General features: G+C 47.8%; 2 protein-coding genes and 1 long non-coding RNA gene across 5 annotated transcripts in view; 1 reads left to right on the top strand and 2 right to left on the bottom strand.

Moving 5' to 3' along the window:
* LOC142903095 (uncharacterized) overlaps window positions 1-16988 on the bottom strand; it is a 179007-nt gene that overhangs the window by 52169 nt on the left and 109850 nt on the right. The window lies entirely within an intron of this gene.
* LOC142903135 (uncharacterized) overlaps window positions 1-16988 on the bottom strand; it is a 143995-nt gene that overhangs the window by 37335 nt on the left and 89672 nt on the right. The gene's annotated exons all lie outside the window — the stretch shown is intronic.
* The window catches only part of filip1l (filamin A interacting protein 1-like), a 38571-nt gene that overhangs the window by 9881 nt on the left and 11702 nt on the right, over window positions 1-16988 (top strand). For all 3 annotated transcript variants that reach the window (XM_076048665.1, XM_076048666.1, XM_076048667.1), the window contains exons 2-4: window positions 3016-3346; window positions 3717-3890; window positions 4004-4182. In XM_076048665.1, coding sequence (XP_075904780.1) covers window positions 3026-3346; window positions 3717-3890; window positions 4004-4182 — 674 coding nt within the window. In that variant the 5' untranslated portion in view covers window positions 3016-3025. The remainder of the gene's footprint in view (window positions 1-3015; window positions 3347-3716; window positions 3891-4003; window positions 4183-16988) is intronic.

Genomic DNA, 16988 nt, shown 5'->3' on the forward strand with positions numbered 1-16988 from the left:
ACAACACACAACTAAGGCTGTGTTAACATTTGTTAATCCTCCTGTCTTGCTCGAGCTTCCTCCTTCAGTATCTCAATATCTGAGCACCTACTAATCATAACGTCACCTTCTGGCACTCATTTGAGATGCTTGGGTGACGCTACCTGGATGGGATTAGCACGATGAGTGCGGCAAGGTCGGCTGGTTCCTGGGCAGTTTGCCGCAGATCGCCCACTCATCAGTTCACACCTACTGTTGTTCAGTGTGACAGACAGATTATGTGTTTGCGATTGCACAGGAGGCGCAGGTAGGAACACGATAACTCCAGGTTAATATTGTGACTTTATCAGATAGGACTTTCCCACTTGAGTAAGCAGCCACTTATCACAAAGATGCAAAGAAATACGAGTCAATTGATAATTACCCCCCCTGAGTTCAGAACACAGTCCGGAGAAAATGGGGAAGATGATGAAGACGTGTCCGCTGAGAAACTCTGAGCAGCGAGATCCAGGCGATGACAGTGGAGAATCAAGACAAATGGAGCAAAACTGGTCCCACTGTCTCCTTCCCTCCATCGCTCGCCCTCATTTTAAAGGCTAATGCGCTTATTGAGATAATGAAAGAAAGGTGTGCTGGAGCACTGCAAGCTACACACGCCGACAAAATTGCTCACACATCCATCTGCGAGTGGGGAGCTCCGGCAGTTTTTTGTCAGAAACGTGCACCGCCGCTAACGCTCATTTCCATTTCGCAACACTTTGCTCCAAGTTTCCATTTGAAGAATAAAAAAAGAAAAAACTCAAAACAGGGTTAACAGAAATTAGGAACATCACTCGTCGCAGATAAAACACTGATGCTAATTTACTTTCTTGGATCCTGGATTCGGGGGTCAACCCAGTCCACATTCCCGCCCCCGCCATGAACCCCCTTTATGAACTATGTGATGTATTTCTAATGCATATTGGACATTTTACAGATATGTGACACTCGCACATGTGGGAATCCCGGCTGGGGCCCCTTGTTACTCGCCTCCAGTCTGTCTCCACTCTGCACAGTGTCGGCTCCAATCTGTGTCCCGCTGCCTCTTTTTGTTGGGAACCATCTGCATTTCTGTTGCTACACGACTTTGTGCCGTCAAAATGAGCTGCAGCGGCGCAGCGGCGTTGACTGATAGCTGAGGTCATTAAGTAGCCTGTGCGCGTGAGTGCTTGCATGCTGTTACGGCTAAAGTTACCAGACATACCCTTGACCCCCCCCCCCCCGAGAGAAGGTCCGACTGACTGAGCGCCGCATCAATCAGTTGGAAGGCGACGGGGTCCGATCTGCTGCCTGCAGCCCTGACCTGGGATAAGGTGGATAGTGGATTATGCCTCAGACCACCGGAGGAATGACCTCAGCTCACAATCATGAGGCATTGCCTGGAGTGAGCATCACGCGGTCAACTGTCCGTCACTTCTCGCTTGTAAACTGTCAGAGGGGCCTCTGAGACCAACATGTTGCTTCTGGGCTCCAATTAGGCCTGGATGTGGTCAAGCAGTCCTGAGACTGAGGACGATTTAGGGAGAAGGACTTTGAAGCTTCCGTTTCTGCCCTTGTGAGTGGAACCATGACAAAAAACCAAAGTTTCCAAACCTGTGGCACTCCAACAGACTAAAGAAAATAGTATTATTTTTGCTTTGTTAATACTTGAGCTGATGGATGAGTTTGGACACAGTTGCTGGAAAATGTACTTTAATTGTACATTTTGTTTTTGTTAACATATTTCGGCTATTAATCGTGTGGTAAGTAAGTGGTAAAAACATCCAGACCCCATCACTGTTAAACTACACAATTCAAAACTCCAGACTACCAGATTCCTGGTCAATGTTGACTCGTTGTAGGTTGAGTAGGTCAGTGGTGGCTGGTGTGTATTCACACCCCATCCGTGTTTGACAAGATCAACTTGTTGAGTTGTAAAAGCCGAAAAGAGAGACTAAGGGTGAATTCCAATTCCTCCCTTAACCCTCAATCTCAACCCTCAATCTCAAAAATGCGCGCTCCCGCGAGGTGTAAGTGCTGTCCTGATTCTCAGAACGTCAAGTTGAGGGACGAGATTAAGGGCTGTATCGCCCTCAATATTGAGATTCTCCGGCACCACCCTTGGCAGTAAGGGCTACCCAGAAGGCATTGCGTATTTTCTCCAAGACATCTTCGAAAAATGGCGATGTAAAAGCGAGCTACAAATGGAAGTATTTTCTTAGTTAATAAAGATATAAATATTACGAAACCATTTTATTGTCTTAGTTTAAGACTTTTTTATGGATTATTGACATCGTTGTTGCGTAACATTTTTTTTTTTACTTTACGATGTTTGTCAGCTGGACCGGCGGTCCCGGCTTCACGTTACTTGTATACGTCGTTGTGTAGCGACGGAGGACTTCTTCCTTTTTCATCGTCTTTTTCTTTTTCTCCTTCTTCTTCTTCGTCGTCGTCTTCTTGACGGACTGGACGTAGCTTTGGTGTAAGGCCGCCCCCCACAGTCTGAAGACGTAACTGCACTTAAGGGGTGTCCCATTTCTAAGTCACAAGATAGCCCTTACACTTATTTTTGAGGGCCCAGAGTGAGGGCCAAAGATTGAGGGTTAAGGGCGAGGGTTGAGATTGAGGAGTTAAGTGAGGAATTGGAATTGGCCCTAAAGCAACTTCCTCTATCAGTTTGATGATCTCGGGAGGGAAGTATTTACCTCAGCAGCAGCAGCAGCTCTTGAGATTTGTCTCTTCTTGGATCGATGCCACTTGCTCAGTCACTGATTCATCCGTTCACAAACCAGACTCAAGGAACAAAACTCCCAACAGTACAGCTTTTAGCCAGAATTAATGCCAAGGTCAAACACAGACTGCAGAGTTATCAGTCCCTAGAATAGCTTCTCTGCTGTTTGGACATCAACGTCATTAGTTTAACTTGACCCACAGAGCACCGTTTTTGCAAGCGTTATATTCAGACCAAGACACAACCAGGTAAAACCACCTGATGACTTCTTTGTCTTCTGCCAACAGGTAGACAAAGATGCGATCTCGAAGCAACAGCCTCGAGGACACGAGCAAGACCAAGCCGGGGCACCAGCTTGATGCCAACAGGAGGTCGGACGAGCGAGGGGAGCCTTCCGGCAGGGCAGAGCACCGCACTCGGCATCGGGAGCCGCTGGACGACACGGGCACCATCCAGAGGAACCACAAGACGGCCAAGAACGGTGCCCCTGCTGGTGTGAGTGGGAATGGTGGCGGTGGCAGCACCAGCGCGCCAAAGGCAGGTCGGCGGGAGAAGGGCAGGGACCTCTCCAGGGACGACCTGGTCTTTCTCCTGAGCCTCCTCGAAGGAGAGCTGCAGGTAAGTCTAAGTCCAGACAGGTATTAGTCCCAGTGATTGTCACATCCTGAAGGATGTGAAATTTGTCCTCCGAATTTGACCCATCCCCTGAGGGAGAGTGGTGGGCAGCTGCAGTGCCGCGCCCGGGAATCATTGGGTGATCTAACCCCCCAATTCCAACCCCAATACTGAGTGCCAAGCGGGGAGGCAATGGGTACCATTTTTACAGTCTTTGGTATCACTCGGCCGGGGATCGAACCCACAACCTACCAGTCTCAGAGCGGACACTACCACTAGATCACTGAGCTGGTATTACTTTGATTGGAGGTGGCAAGACAGGAGGTGTCCAAGTTGAATCTGACCTGGACAGTCTTCACTCTCCTACCAACAGGCCAGAGACGAGGTGATCACCGTGCTGAAGGCTGAGAAGGTCGACATGGCTCTGCTTGAGGCCAAGTACGGCTTTGTCACGCCCCAGAAGGTCCTGCAGGCCCTTCAGAGGGACGCCGTCCAAGGCAAGGCCGACATCTTCCAGGAGGACATCTACGAGAAGCCCATGGAAGAGGTAATGCCGGCTCCTGATATCCGTCTAGACGTCAAATGTCCTTGGTAGCTGTTGAAAGGGAAAGGAAAGATTTTCTCTTTCTCTGTGTGTTGGGTGGGGTCGCTCTCTCACAGCTGGACAAGTTGGTGGAGAAGCAACGGGAGACGCACCGGCGGATGCTGGAGCAGCTGCTGATGGTGGAGCAGGCGCACAAGCAAGCGCTCTACAAGCTGGAGGACGAGAAAAGGAACCACGGCGAGTTCATGAAGAAGAGTGACGAGTTCACCAACCTGCTGGAGCAGGAGCGTGAGAGGTCAGTGTCCCCCAGGGTTAACTGGAAGGGGAGGGTCCAGAGTCATCTTGCAGATGGCTCATCATCTCTTTCTTTTTAATTTCGTTTCCTTCATTTTGAAACAGGAGTTTAACAGAGTACCATATAGGGAATACTGCTCTGGAGCTACATTCAGCTGATATGCAGTACTTTTCTTCCTCTTTGCCGCGGTCAGCATCAATAATTAATTACCATGTCAGCCACTCTTTCTCTCCTCGGGACGTTGTGCGCCTCAACCAACTTGAACTTCACTCTGCTCTGATTTATGTAAGGGTAATCCTCGAAAAGATTTATTCGATTCAAGTGCGTTGGAATTATTCAAGAGAAAACAAACCGCGTAATATGAGAAATTTGTGGCGGCTGATTGACTGAATTTCGCAGTAATCCAAGATAATCCTGCTCATAAATTCAGCTCCAGCACGATCCCAAAATAAAGTCAATGCCCCGGCCGCTGTGTCTTAATTTACGTGACCAATAGCCATCTAGGACACTGGCCATGTAGATGTTTTAAGAGCTGGAGGCCTTGCTTGAGAGCAGCTTGTCGGGTATTTAACCGTGTGATCCACATCTCCCAGCCTCGGGCCAATCAGAGGCCCCAAGAGTATGAAATTAAACCTGTGTAATGGAGGCAATAAATCAAAGTCTTTGTCAGGATTTCAAGGTGAAGAAGAACTACTCTCCTTCCCGTCAACTGTCACAAGTCCTTCACTCTTATTATTGTCTTCACTTGAACCATTCGGGACAAATCTGCAGCAAGCCAAGATTTCTTCACTCTCTTTTGAATTTGGAGATGGTCCGACGGTGGAAAGAAAGATAATGTAAGTTTAGTGCTGCTGGTGTTGGCTGAGGAGATGGAAAAAAAAAACAGATCCCGGGATGGCTTTACAAAGCTAAATCCTCCCATGGTTAGTGCCAGCAAGGCTCAGGGGAAGATCACAAAGACGACTTAAAGATCCATCCTGTTTTTGCTGCGGGTTCAGGAGGCGGCTGTGATGTGGTTCTCCGCGGAGAAGCAGCGCACTACTTTCGATTTACTGCCCAGCAAACTGACCAGAAACCGCTGAGGTCAGATTAAGAGGTCTCAATGGGTTCCTCGACGGGTCGTCACGGGATATGGACTACCGTTCACTCGTGTTGAAGATTTGAAGGATATGGTGTTGATCACGTTAGAATGATGCTTTCTTTAGACCACACGTGAGGTCGAACTTCAAGTGTGTGAAGCCTCTATGCACGGATGACTGTTGTTTGATGTTCATTTCGATACTGTTTGATGTTCATTTTTGTCGATGTGCTAATTTAACAGCTAGCCGTGTTTCTCCAGTTGCACTGACATCTAGTGGACTTTTGATTAGTTCTGCAAGAGTAAAGCTACTTATCAGGGGTTTCTTTTCAACAAGTTAAAGGTCCTTACACACTGGGAGCAAGTTCGCAAGGCGAATAATTCAGGTTTTTTTTAAAACCTCTTGAAATCAATGGAACAGTACACACCGGCAGCGAATGTTGGTGGAGCGAGAAAGCAACTGTTATAGTGTCAAATTTTTCAGAGGCGGAAAGGCGAATGCTGGACCTCTGACCAATCAAAATGATGTTGGATGGTCGATGACGTCACATCAAAACTTCAGTAATGTTGCAAATGTTGCAAACGTGGAGCCAGTTGACGAAGCAGTCCTCCAAATTGTCCGACGAACATTCTAAAGTACTGGCGAAATTTCACTGGGTAAAAATTTGTGGTCCTGGATCGTCGTGTTGAACTCATCCATCTCCTCTTATGTCGGCTTATAATTGTAAAATGGCTTTTACAAGGAAGATCTGTGGTGTAGAAGGCGGTGGTTTGATTTACACACGTAAAACAAAACTTCTCGGTTACTACATTTTAAAAAATCATATATTTTATTCTTTCGTTTAAATGTGTTCCAATGCACAGCCAAAGGAAAACGAAAAAATATTTTATGGCAACAGGAACTTAATAACATGGTCAAAAAAACTGTTTGTAACTGCCGCTGTAACGTTAGAGTTTCGAGTGTGTTGTTGCTCTCAGCCTCAATGAACATTTTTAGTAATACCATAGGCAGAATACACGTTCACTATAAACTAAGGTACTAGGAATACGGAAATCATTCATTTAATTTAACAGCTGCAACGCCTCTCTAAAGAACAATATTGGGTGAACCCAAATACAAAAAGACGGCCCATCCTGAAACACACTCACACTGTCGCTACACAGTGAGACGAGTTGTAAGAGGAAAACCGGCAACACATGTCCGTGACGGCTGACAGGTTTTGCCGTTTGACTCTGGCAGGTGGAAACACGTCTGATCTGTCCTACACTGACTGGGCACTGCTCTGTTAACCACTTCCCCTTCAGCAACACACGCAAACACACACACACACACACACACACACACACACACACACACACACACACACACACTCTCTGTGTACTTGATTTTGCAGCCGAGGAATAACAGCTGGATGTCAGCCCGGCCGCCTATTTAAGGGGGACGATCACGTCACTGCACTGCCGTGTTTGGGTTGGCTGGGCCGGGCCGGAGCGACTGGGTTCTGGGCTTTGTCACCGGGGCACGTCGGGGGAAAGAGTCACTGCCATGAAAAATAGGCCCCAGTTGCAGCTCGAGATTAATCACCTCGTGAGAAAAAGGCGAAAGAGGAAGGAAAGAAAAAATGCCGGATCAGCCTGGAGGGGGCTGTGATGAAACTTATTTTCTTTTATTCATTATTATCAATAAATATCATTTTAGAGTGGCGGCAAAAAAACAGGGGGTGGAAAGGGGTTCTCCGCACTGAATCATAAATCCAACAGCCAGTCAGACCTTCCACAACCCCCGACCGTGATCGAGCATTACTTTCTGGTGCAATTAGACAAGGACAAGTCCAAAAAAAAAACACTTGTTCTACGTCGCCCATTTTCTTCTCTCCCTGATGATCGATCGTCTTTTATGAAAATCATTTAGCACCAAAAAAAACGAAGATAAACGGTAATTGCGCTATCCATTCATTTCCCAGGAAGTGAACCATGTTCCCTAATCAATCCGTCGTTGAAGGCGCGACACTTACAGCCTGAGACGAGTCACCAAGGTAAACAGTCAGAGTTCTAACAAAAAAAATAGTAACCCTGAGAGACCAAGGAGAGAATCAAATGAAGCTGCTTCCACTGGCTTTTATACCAAAAAGACAATTTGTCTTTTACTGTTTTTTCCACAACAAGATCTATTTCCACCACCTCGCTGTCCAGCGACCCTCCTGCTGCAGGAAGGAACAGAGGATCTCAGAGGAGGAGGAGCCTGGAGAGGCTAAGAGGCACAGAGTTTGTTCGGCCCGGTCCCGTTGTGCTTCTGTACTCCATCCAAAACATTATTACAGAGGGCAGAGCACCAAAATAGCTTTTACTCTTGACAGCAAGAAGCCACTTTGTTTGAGCAGAAGCAGAAAGTTCACGACCTGGCGGCGTCTTCCAGCTCCTCCAGAAACCTCCAACTCAGAGACTCTGCCTCGTCCTTCAATGCATGTTGGCTGTAACAAATTGTCGTCATTCAATCTCTGGGTTAATGAGCTGCAGGATAGATCCCCCCCTCTGACTAAGAGCCGAGTCCGTCCCTGGCAGCCCCCTGCTGAAGCACGTTAATCTGGGCAGCAGGATGAATCTGGCTCCCCTCTGATTAACTGGCAGCGTTTCACGAGCTACAATGACCTCATCGTGCGACGGCAGTGGCGGCGGCCGCCGCAGGGGTGTGAGAGCACAAACGCCGCCTTGCTAACCATCAGCAGATGTTGCATTAGTTTGAACGCTACGGCAGTGGAAATCGAGAGCGCGAGGCATCCTTGGATGCCACTGAATCTCGTCTCGCGTTTTGCATTGTTAGAAGGCCGTGATAGCGCAAAGGGCTCGCCTCCTGGGGACTTATTTTTTTGGCCGAGCAAGTCCACCGAAATCAGTTAAAAAGGCAGATTAGGGAAACACAGCTGTGACGGGGCGTTTAATCTGAGGTTTTCACAGCAAGTGTGACTAGCATCCACCACTGGGGGGCAAAGCCTCAGCGGAGGACCAGGCCACTGTCCGCAGACGATACAGTGATGTTAACAAAAGAACAGCATGTGAAGACAAGCTCACACTGATATTAGATTTTTAGCCATGATGCATCTGAAGAAATAAAGTTACACTGTCACACAAGACAAACAACACTAAACAACTCTCCCAGTTGTGCCTTTGATCAGCTGAGGAGGAGGTGGGGTTTATATCCGGGAAAAGCAGCAGCGGGAGACATGAAAACAAGTTGTGCATAATACAAAACAAAAGGTCCAACTGACGTAATGTTGCTGGCGGGAGAAGATGAAGGATCTCTGACGGGGGCTGTGTTTAATCGGGAGATGACCACGAAAGAAAGAAAGAAAGAAAGAAAGAAAGAAAGAAAGAAGCAAAGAAAAAAAACGGTAGCCACTCGCGTGATTGATCTGACGATTCGCAGGCTGCCCGCTGAATCTTCCTGATGACATCACTCATGTGGATCAGATTCCTTAGCTGTTACTCAGCCTTCACACACACACACACACACACACACACATACACACACACACACACACGCGCGCGCCTTTTATCCAACAACAACGGGGCGCTGGGCCTTTTCTTTTTTATTATCTCAGTGAATACGTAATTTTAACAACAGGATGACGGCAGGTTTTTATCAAGCTGTCAGGTTGATGGTTTAATTTGACGACAAGCACGGACAGGATCTGTCCTCGCCCGCCGCGACTCTCGGCTGTTTGTGGGTGGTGGCGGCTAAGCTGGCGCACACCTGTATCCTCCCTGAGAATGTTTCAGCCCACTAGTGAATGATGAATGCGATGCGCTGTAATTGGAGCGCTTCCATTTATGGGAAGGAAATTCTTTTGTGCGAGGCGGAGTGACATCATGGCGTAGGGTCGGGACTCGCACCAAGGTGACACATTCAACTGGCCGAGAGCACACTTGTGACGTGCACATACACACGCACACACTCAGCGACGCTTCCGATAACGCAGCCAAAACGTTTTACAAACAAGTGCAAAATATTTCACATTTAGGAAGGAAAAAACCTCAGCGAGCGACCGGGTGAACCTACCATCTGTCACCTTCACTGCGGACCAATCCGACTCAATGGGCCGGAGCTAAACTAAACTGTGTGTGAGACTTTGCTGTTCTTCTAATGTGGAAACATCATCCAGTTCTGATCAAAATGCAGCATCCACACAGACATTGTTTTACAAGCAGCCGTTAGCAGTAGCCTCTAGACTTGTTGCGCCGCCTCTTTCTCCCTCAAAATGCCAACTGGTCCAGTCAGACACTGAACAGCCGGAAATTTTAAATTTTAATCTGGGATTCTTCCATTTTCAACATCTCGGATTTAACGTTCTCTCAGCATCGTTAGCGCCTCTTTACTGAAACCAAAAACAGGGTTGGAGCTGCTGCTGCTGCTGCTGCTGCTGCGAGCGGATGAGACGACAGACCAAATGCAGATGTTTGTCAGGACAGTGATGGATGTGAACGCTGACGGAGGCCAGCGATGATGTGATGCTCTGGCTCCGACGAGACTCAACAGATCACTTCCAGGATGTGTCCATATGCTGCTTGCTGGAGCGAAACAATGCAAGAGCTCTTTACATTGCGACTACCGATAATGATTTAGCGACAGTGGCCAGCAAATTCAAAACCAAAATGCAAAAAAAAAACAACCAAAACACTGCAGCCTCATCCTCACCATTAAGCATCATCATTTGTTAGCAAATCAGCCGCTAATGCTGCAGAACGGTGGCCTTGATTGGCGGTTTGCTAACGCTGCAAACTGCACTGCAGGGTAAACTGAGCCTACATGACGCGACGGGCATCTATGGACACAGAATTTACTCAAACCCCCCCAAAAAAGAAAAAAACGGCCTTGACCTCATCTTTAAAACCCAAAAAGCTGATAGTGTGAATAATGACGCTTGAGCCTCGTCCTCGAGACAATTTCCAAGGCTGAGAAATGAACGTTTCTGATAAGAATGGCGAAGATACATTCATCACTCTGGCGTCGGGTTGGTTGTTTTTGCCCCGACCGCTCCTCACTTCTCAGAGAAGTCTGCAAGCGTTCATGTTGGGTATGTGTGTTAATGAAAAAAAAGACAAAAAGACACTAAAACAAGGGTAGCGAAAGATCGTGGGCCGGATACAAACTAATTCCCTTTTTCATTTTGCGAGGATTTCCTAAACAAATGCTCGGAAAAAAAACACTTTGCCAAGTTTGTGCAGCGTGGAGCTCATAAACAGAATTTAAAGGGCTTCCTGGCAGGTTTTTTTTTTTTTTTTTTTTTTTTTACTGGGCAGTGAGCTCAGCGGCCAAACACGAAGACAAGGTGCAGCGGCGGCCGCATCAACACACGTCACAGCTACAAAAGGCAGCAACATGAAACAGATGCCAAAATCTCTCCCTCTCTCTCTCTATGTGTGTGTGTGTGTGTGTGGGAATATTACTCGGCTAGATCCACATGCTAGGTGGTAATTAGGCCCAGAGAGTCGTCACGCAGTGGCGTCATGTGATTACGTCTCCCCGGCAGAATGCGGCCGTCAGACCTCGCTGACCGCAGGGACGCACCAGGCTCTCGGCCCAATCCAAACCTTTTTTCCGGCGGCCATTATTTTTTTCTAGATGCGGGGGCAGCTTTAAAAAAAAAAAACTAAAACTATGAGGGTTACTTTGGGCTCCAAAAAAGGAAGTTTTGTTACAGTTGTTGCAAAAAGGGTAAGAAACACAAAAGTAACTGTCTGGTTCATTTCCCTCTGGGACTGATGAAGTATTGTGAATGTGAAAAATCCTGTCAGGATTCTGAGGTTTTGCCTTTTACTTCTTCTTTACTGTTCATTATTAGTCTGTTTCCACTTGTGTTGTGTTTGTGTTGTTTTTTTCTCGGCCAACCGCGCACAACCACTCACTCACTCACTGGTGGTCGCGTTTAATAAATCAGGGGAAGATTAGCGGCCGGGATCGTAAAAAAGAGAGAGAAAGAAGCAGCCGGCGGTGACATCATGTTTTCTCAAAGCCATTAGCAGCGCCAGCCGTGTTTTCGCAGTAGGACGAAGCCGGCCGTGATGTTAATAGAAGCACATCTGACAGCTTATTTGTAACGCAGAAAAAGGGGAGGCGGGAACGAGCCGACGGTCAGTTGGTCGGTTGATTCCCTCCCCCCTGACAAATGGCTGGTGGGAGTGATGCATGAGCTAATTCCTCGGTCTGGGCAGGGGAAGTAGTGGGGAGAGGGTTGAGAGGGTCGTGGCTATTGCTAGCATTAGCATGAGGTTTCTTGGATGGGTGCAAACGGAAGAGTGATGGGATGTTGGACTTGACAGATTGGGGGCGAGGGAGGGTAAGGGAGGGGGAGGTGAGGGGCGAGGAACATTTACCCTCCAACACCTTCTTGGGTTACGGGCGACGTGACGAAGGGGGAAGTTGGGTTTTTTTGGGTCTCTCTCTCTCTGCCAGGAAGCAGCGGAGGAGTGCTGCCGACAAGGAGGCCCCGCTGGCTGTCGGATAGAAAACTTGGAAGGGGGGAAAGAGGGTGGAGGTGGAAGTGATGGAGGTGGGGAGCGAACCGGCCGAACCGGCTGACTCAACGAGATCGCGAGAAGTCGCTCATCCGCCACACGGCCCCATAAGAAGCCTCAGTAACGTTTGTTTCCAACAGCAGGAAGTGAGGCCCTGGGTCACATGATCGTTGCAGGAAGTGATAAAAAAGAAGAGGGAAAGTTCTTCTTCACCCATTTGCTGCAACAATGAATAGCCTTCCATGTTTTTGTTTTTTTTTTGCCTTTATTAGCACCTTAGCTGCGCAGGAAAAGTGATAAATCTCAGCAGCAGCTGGTGCAGCTGCTGCTGCTGCTTTCACGGGAATCGTGTAAATTCGTAAATAGCCGCGGTAATTTTCTGGGGGTGTGAGGCTGCTGGAAGGGCAACCAGCCATTATTTGGGGATGAGGCAGCTGGGTGGGAGGGGCAGGGGGTTGGCTTCAGTTTCATTTACTTTACCGGATGAAACAAATGAAAAAAGAAAAAAAACGCAGAGGTTTTCTCGTGTGCTCAAAATTTTTGTTGACTGTCGACTTGTCGAGGGTGAAATCAAGGTCTGCGGCCCTCACTGAGGCCGCCGCCCCAATGGAGCACGGCGCGAGGTGCCGGAGATGACTGATGAGCGTGTGTTTCCTGCCAGGTTGGCACTGCTGGATAAACACTGTCTTTCCAGACCCGCCTCTTCCCTCCATACATATCTTGCTCCCCGAGGAAACAACTAAACACTAATCACCCACTATTGGAATATTTTCCATCCAGGGACGTGGAGGCTGTATCTGAGGGTTGAAATATATACATCCATGTATATACTGTATATACATATATACAGTATATATATATGATTTTTGTGATTTTTTATATTACTTTTAAATTTCCATTGAGGTGCTACAGAACTGTGACTGAATTCAATAACACGTTTGACTGAACAGAAAACCCCAAGTTTAGTTTGGCCTACTACGCTGGCCACTAGCGGTGATGGTGATGGATGAAGCCCCGCCCACTAAGCCTAATTGGCTCCATTGGAGTTACCGGGGTCAGCGACTCGACTAAAACGCTTTCAAAAGACAAGCAGCACATCATATCGCCCCCCAGGGTGAGGTGCGGCCCTACCCAGTGGTCTCTCTGGCCCCGCCCAGTGGTCCCTCTGACCCCGCCCAGTGGTCTCTCTAGCCCCGCCCAGTGGTCCCTGGGCGGGGCTAGGATCAGAGTCTCTCTAATTGAGCGTTGAGCTTCTTCCAAGGAAAGAAAAGCAACAAAGAAAATTATGAGTTCACATTTCGCAGAGCTGCAGGGATCTCGCCGCCCTCCTCGCGCTCTGATTGGTCCCGCCCCTGACCTGACAGACGGGCTTCGCCGCTTCCAAGTTTTAATTCTTTTTTAATGGGACATGAGCACAACTGGTGCTCGGTCCACCGCAGCTGTTTAAGCCTAAAGCCTCCACTGGCTGGAGCTAATTTCACTGAAATGATAATAATAATAATAATAATGATAGTAGTAAAAACATAAGAAAAACAACCAACCAACCACCATCCGTCTTCATCAGATAGCCGGTGTCAGAGGATGGAGGTGCTGCAGCTGTGAGCCATCTGTTGGGTTCAGTCACCGAGGTGAGACCAGTCCCGTCCAACCAGACGATGACATCACCACCATCAACCCCCCCCGCCCCACCAACCTGAAAACCCAGACAGGCTCCATTCTGACCTTCAGCTGTTTCATTCATGAAACAGGCGCCGATCAATATGAGATGAGCCACAATTTCCCCACAGTAGCTCCTCCTCCTGGTCCTGATCCAGAGGTGCAGGTGTGAAAGAAAAGGGGGAGGAGACAACTGACAAAACAGAAAAATATCCATCTATCTTTATAGTAAAGTAAAATAGGAAACAAACTTAACAAATGTAAAACATACAGTCAGCCAGAATAATGTATACACACATCAGGAAAAAAATTTGCATAAATATTTAATTTATACAAGTACTTCTATACATATAGATACTTGCAGAGGCCAAAGGTAACTTTTACTTTCTTGTGTGAATACATTTGGTATTGAAATGTTTATGTGAGTTTTTCTTTTCCTGAAGTGTGTATGCATTATTTTTGGCTAACTCTGCTTATACAAATACAAAAACATAAATGTGATGACTTAACATGCCTAAATGTCTCACAAGCAGTGTCACAATAACAACATGGGCAACCTGAAGCATCACTTTGCATCAGTTGAGAAGGAATAAAAGAAGAAGAAGTTCAGGGTGCCTTAAAGCATCAGGGGAGCAAACAAAAAGCTGGAGACTTTTAGAGGAGGATGTTCGTGTTCTGTTCACTTTAATCACTCAGACTCACGAGTGAAGCCGCTTGCCAGCTAATTAGTATAATCACGTCTGCACGTCTGCACACAACCGCTGCAGACAAAAGGAGGAAGGAGGAGAGAAAAAAAGACTGTGTGTCCAAAATTCCAAAACTGCCGCAGCCGCCGCCCAGCCGGGGTCTCTCATCCTCTTTGAGCGCTGTGGGAGGGGAGTGATGTCACCGTAACACACCCAACCACACGCACACACACAGCCAGGCAGGCAGTCCATCACGGTTGTGTCTCGCTTAAGTAAATTCCACAGTCACACCCCACATCCCCACAATCACTATCATTTACATTCTTGGCCAACACAAAGAGGTGAGCGGCCGCGATGGAGAGGAGGCTGGGAGGAGAGTTGGGGGGGGGGGGGGGGGGGGGTCAGGAAGTCCTCTGAGGAACGATGTTTTCTGCCGTTCGGGGAACATGACAGCACTTTTAATTGCTCTCCAGGGGAAATGAAAAAAGGTCAAAATTGCAACAGTTGTTAAATGGATGCAACAGTCCGGTCACAAGGCATCATCAGCACAATCATTTTTTCTATTATGGTTTCTGATCAACTGTAGAAGTGAAAGTATTTCAGAGAAACAATCAAAAATCCCCCAGTTGTGCAACTGCGAAGTCAGAGCTGGAAGTCCTCCTCCGCTCCAGCTGGACGCCACTGAACCATTACAACACAACGCAGCACAGCACAGCACAACACAACACAACACAACACAACACAACACAACACAACCCCCTTCCTGACCGACTGGACCGCAGCAAACGAGCGGCGTCCCTCGCCGTCAGGACTTGGCAGCGAGGATGAGGTCCCGATTAGGAAACTCATTTCCTGTTTAAAGATGCCAGACAGTGTTTGTAGATGAGTCCGAGTCAGAGAGTGAGAGAGTGAGAGAGTCAGTGGGACCGACACCAGGAGGAGACGTGATGGTGTCTGCCTCCGCCAAGGCGAGTCCGAACACAGTTTCTTTCCCCCGATAATATATAAAACTGTTCGCAAGACTGGACTTTATATTGCATGCGTATGTCTTTAAGAGCCTGAACAAGAGGTTAGCAAGTAAATGCGTGTGTGTGTGTGAGTGTGTCGGCTGAGGATAATCCAAGGGCTTTGACAAAATAAAACAAAAACAAAAACAAAAAAAAAATAAAAAAAAAACTGGAGCCTTTAAAATGTGTTTACACAGCGGCTGGCAGAGCGCTGATCCGTCAGGAAGCCCATCAAAGGGTCTCAGTGGGAGGCCCCCCCACCACCACCCTGTCGACCTCCTGACAGCTGGATGTGGTGGCGTTTGTTTGCGTACTTGTGTGCGTGAGCGCTTTCCGCACCTTTGTGCCCCGAGTCACCGCGCAGTGTGTAAACCGAGAGAGGACGACAACGTTGGTATCGGTTTGTTATACAAATATCATATCGGATTCTTTTCTCTGACGTTCACCCTCCTCACCCTCGCAAAGCACGATGGAAGGTCCGACACAGAACCAACGTAATAGCTGACTTGAAAACATCCACTTGGGGGCGCTGGCACATCTCACAGTGTTAGCCAGTAGCTTGAGGAGGCTAATAAATAACAGCTATTTGTGAACTATTAAAACATCAGACCAACGATTACCGACTGAAGTAAAAGGGGGAGGGGCCAAGAGTCACATGACTGTCTCTGCTGGCTTAGTTGTTGGTTGTTGGACTGATGACGTTGCGGCTAACAGAAAACTCTTTAGTTAACATGATTATAGCTGTTACTTGACCCACTTCCAGGGACATTTGGAAATCAAAGTTGCCTGGACGTTTCGGTCGGAGGGGGAATTCAAAAATTCCGAATGAAAAAAAAGAACTAAAATATTTTGACCCTTACGTGAAAAACGGGAAACACTGAAAATAGCAGCAAACACAAAAAGCACACGCTGAACACAAGATCTGCATTACATAACATCATGAGTTATGGTGACAGGTTCAGACTGTCAGACTCCAACACACACGTTCCGCACGCACACACACATACACACACACACGCACACACTTGACTCACATATGCCCTCAAATAAATGCAAAAGTTGCCCATCCAGCAGTGCCTCTTCCTCCTTCAACAATCCAAACTATTAAGTCCGAGCAACTTGACGAACCTAAACGCAACATTTTGGCCTTAAAAGGCCCGAAAAACATCAACTGGGCCTGCAAGTCGAGAGGGATGTTTTTGTTGTTGTTGTTGCTTTTAAGAGCCGAAGACGCAGATTGAGATTGGAGACGGGACGCAGGCTGCGGGATCAACACACACACACACACACACACACACACACACACACACACACACACACACACACACACACACGATGAGGAGGAATGTGGAGATCAGAAGGAGACGGACAGAATTCCATAAGGGGGTGGGGGGTTCGGGGGGGGACATGTGTTTGTGATTACAAGTGGATGATGTCATGCCGCATGTCAGCTAATCAGCCGATGGGCAGAGCAGGACGGCGTCACCAGGAGACCCCCCTCCCACTTCCCCTCCTCCCATCCCTCCGCTCCCCCACTCCGCAAACACGCTAAACGCCGCCGCCGCCGGGTGAAAACCTGCACGGAGCATCTCGGCCCTGTCGACTCACATCTGCTCCGGTGGAATTTTTATAACAGTTAATCAGGATGACAATGTCGGCGAGGTAGCAGCTGGTGCAAACGCACATGTAAAACATAAAACTGAAGAGGCATCTCATGATGCCTTTCTCTTACATAAACCCCCAGAAGGAGGAGAGAAGGAGCTAGAGGTAGAGGAGGAGGAGGAGGAGGAGAAGTAGAAGAAGAAGAAGAAGAAGAAGAAGAAGAGGAGGAAGAGAAATTGTAATTTAGGTTGAAAGTTCAGGTTT

The sequence above is a fragment of the Nelusetta ayraudi genome, unplaced genomic scaffold (genome assembly GCF_046127955.1).
Source record: "Nelusetta ayraudi isolate G7.1 ecotype Tasmania unplaced genomic scaffold, CSIRO-AGI_Nayr_v1 ptg000106l, whole genome shotgun sequence".
Taxonomy (NCBI): Eukaryota; Metazoa; Chordata; class Actinopteri; order Tetraodontiformes; family Monacanthidae; genus Nelusetta; species Nelusetta ayraudi.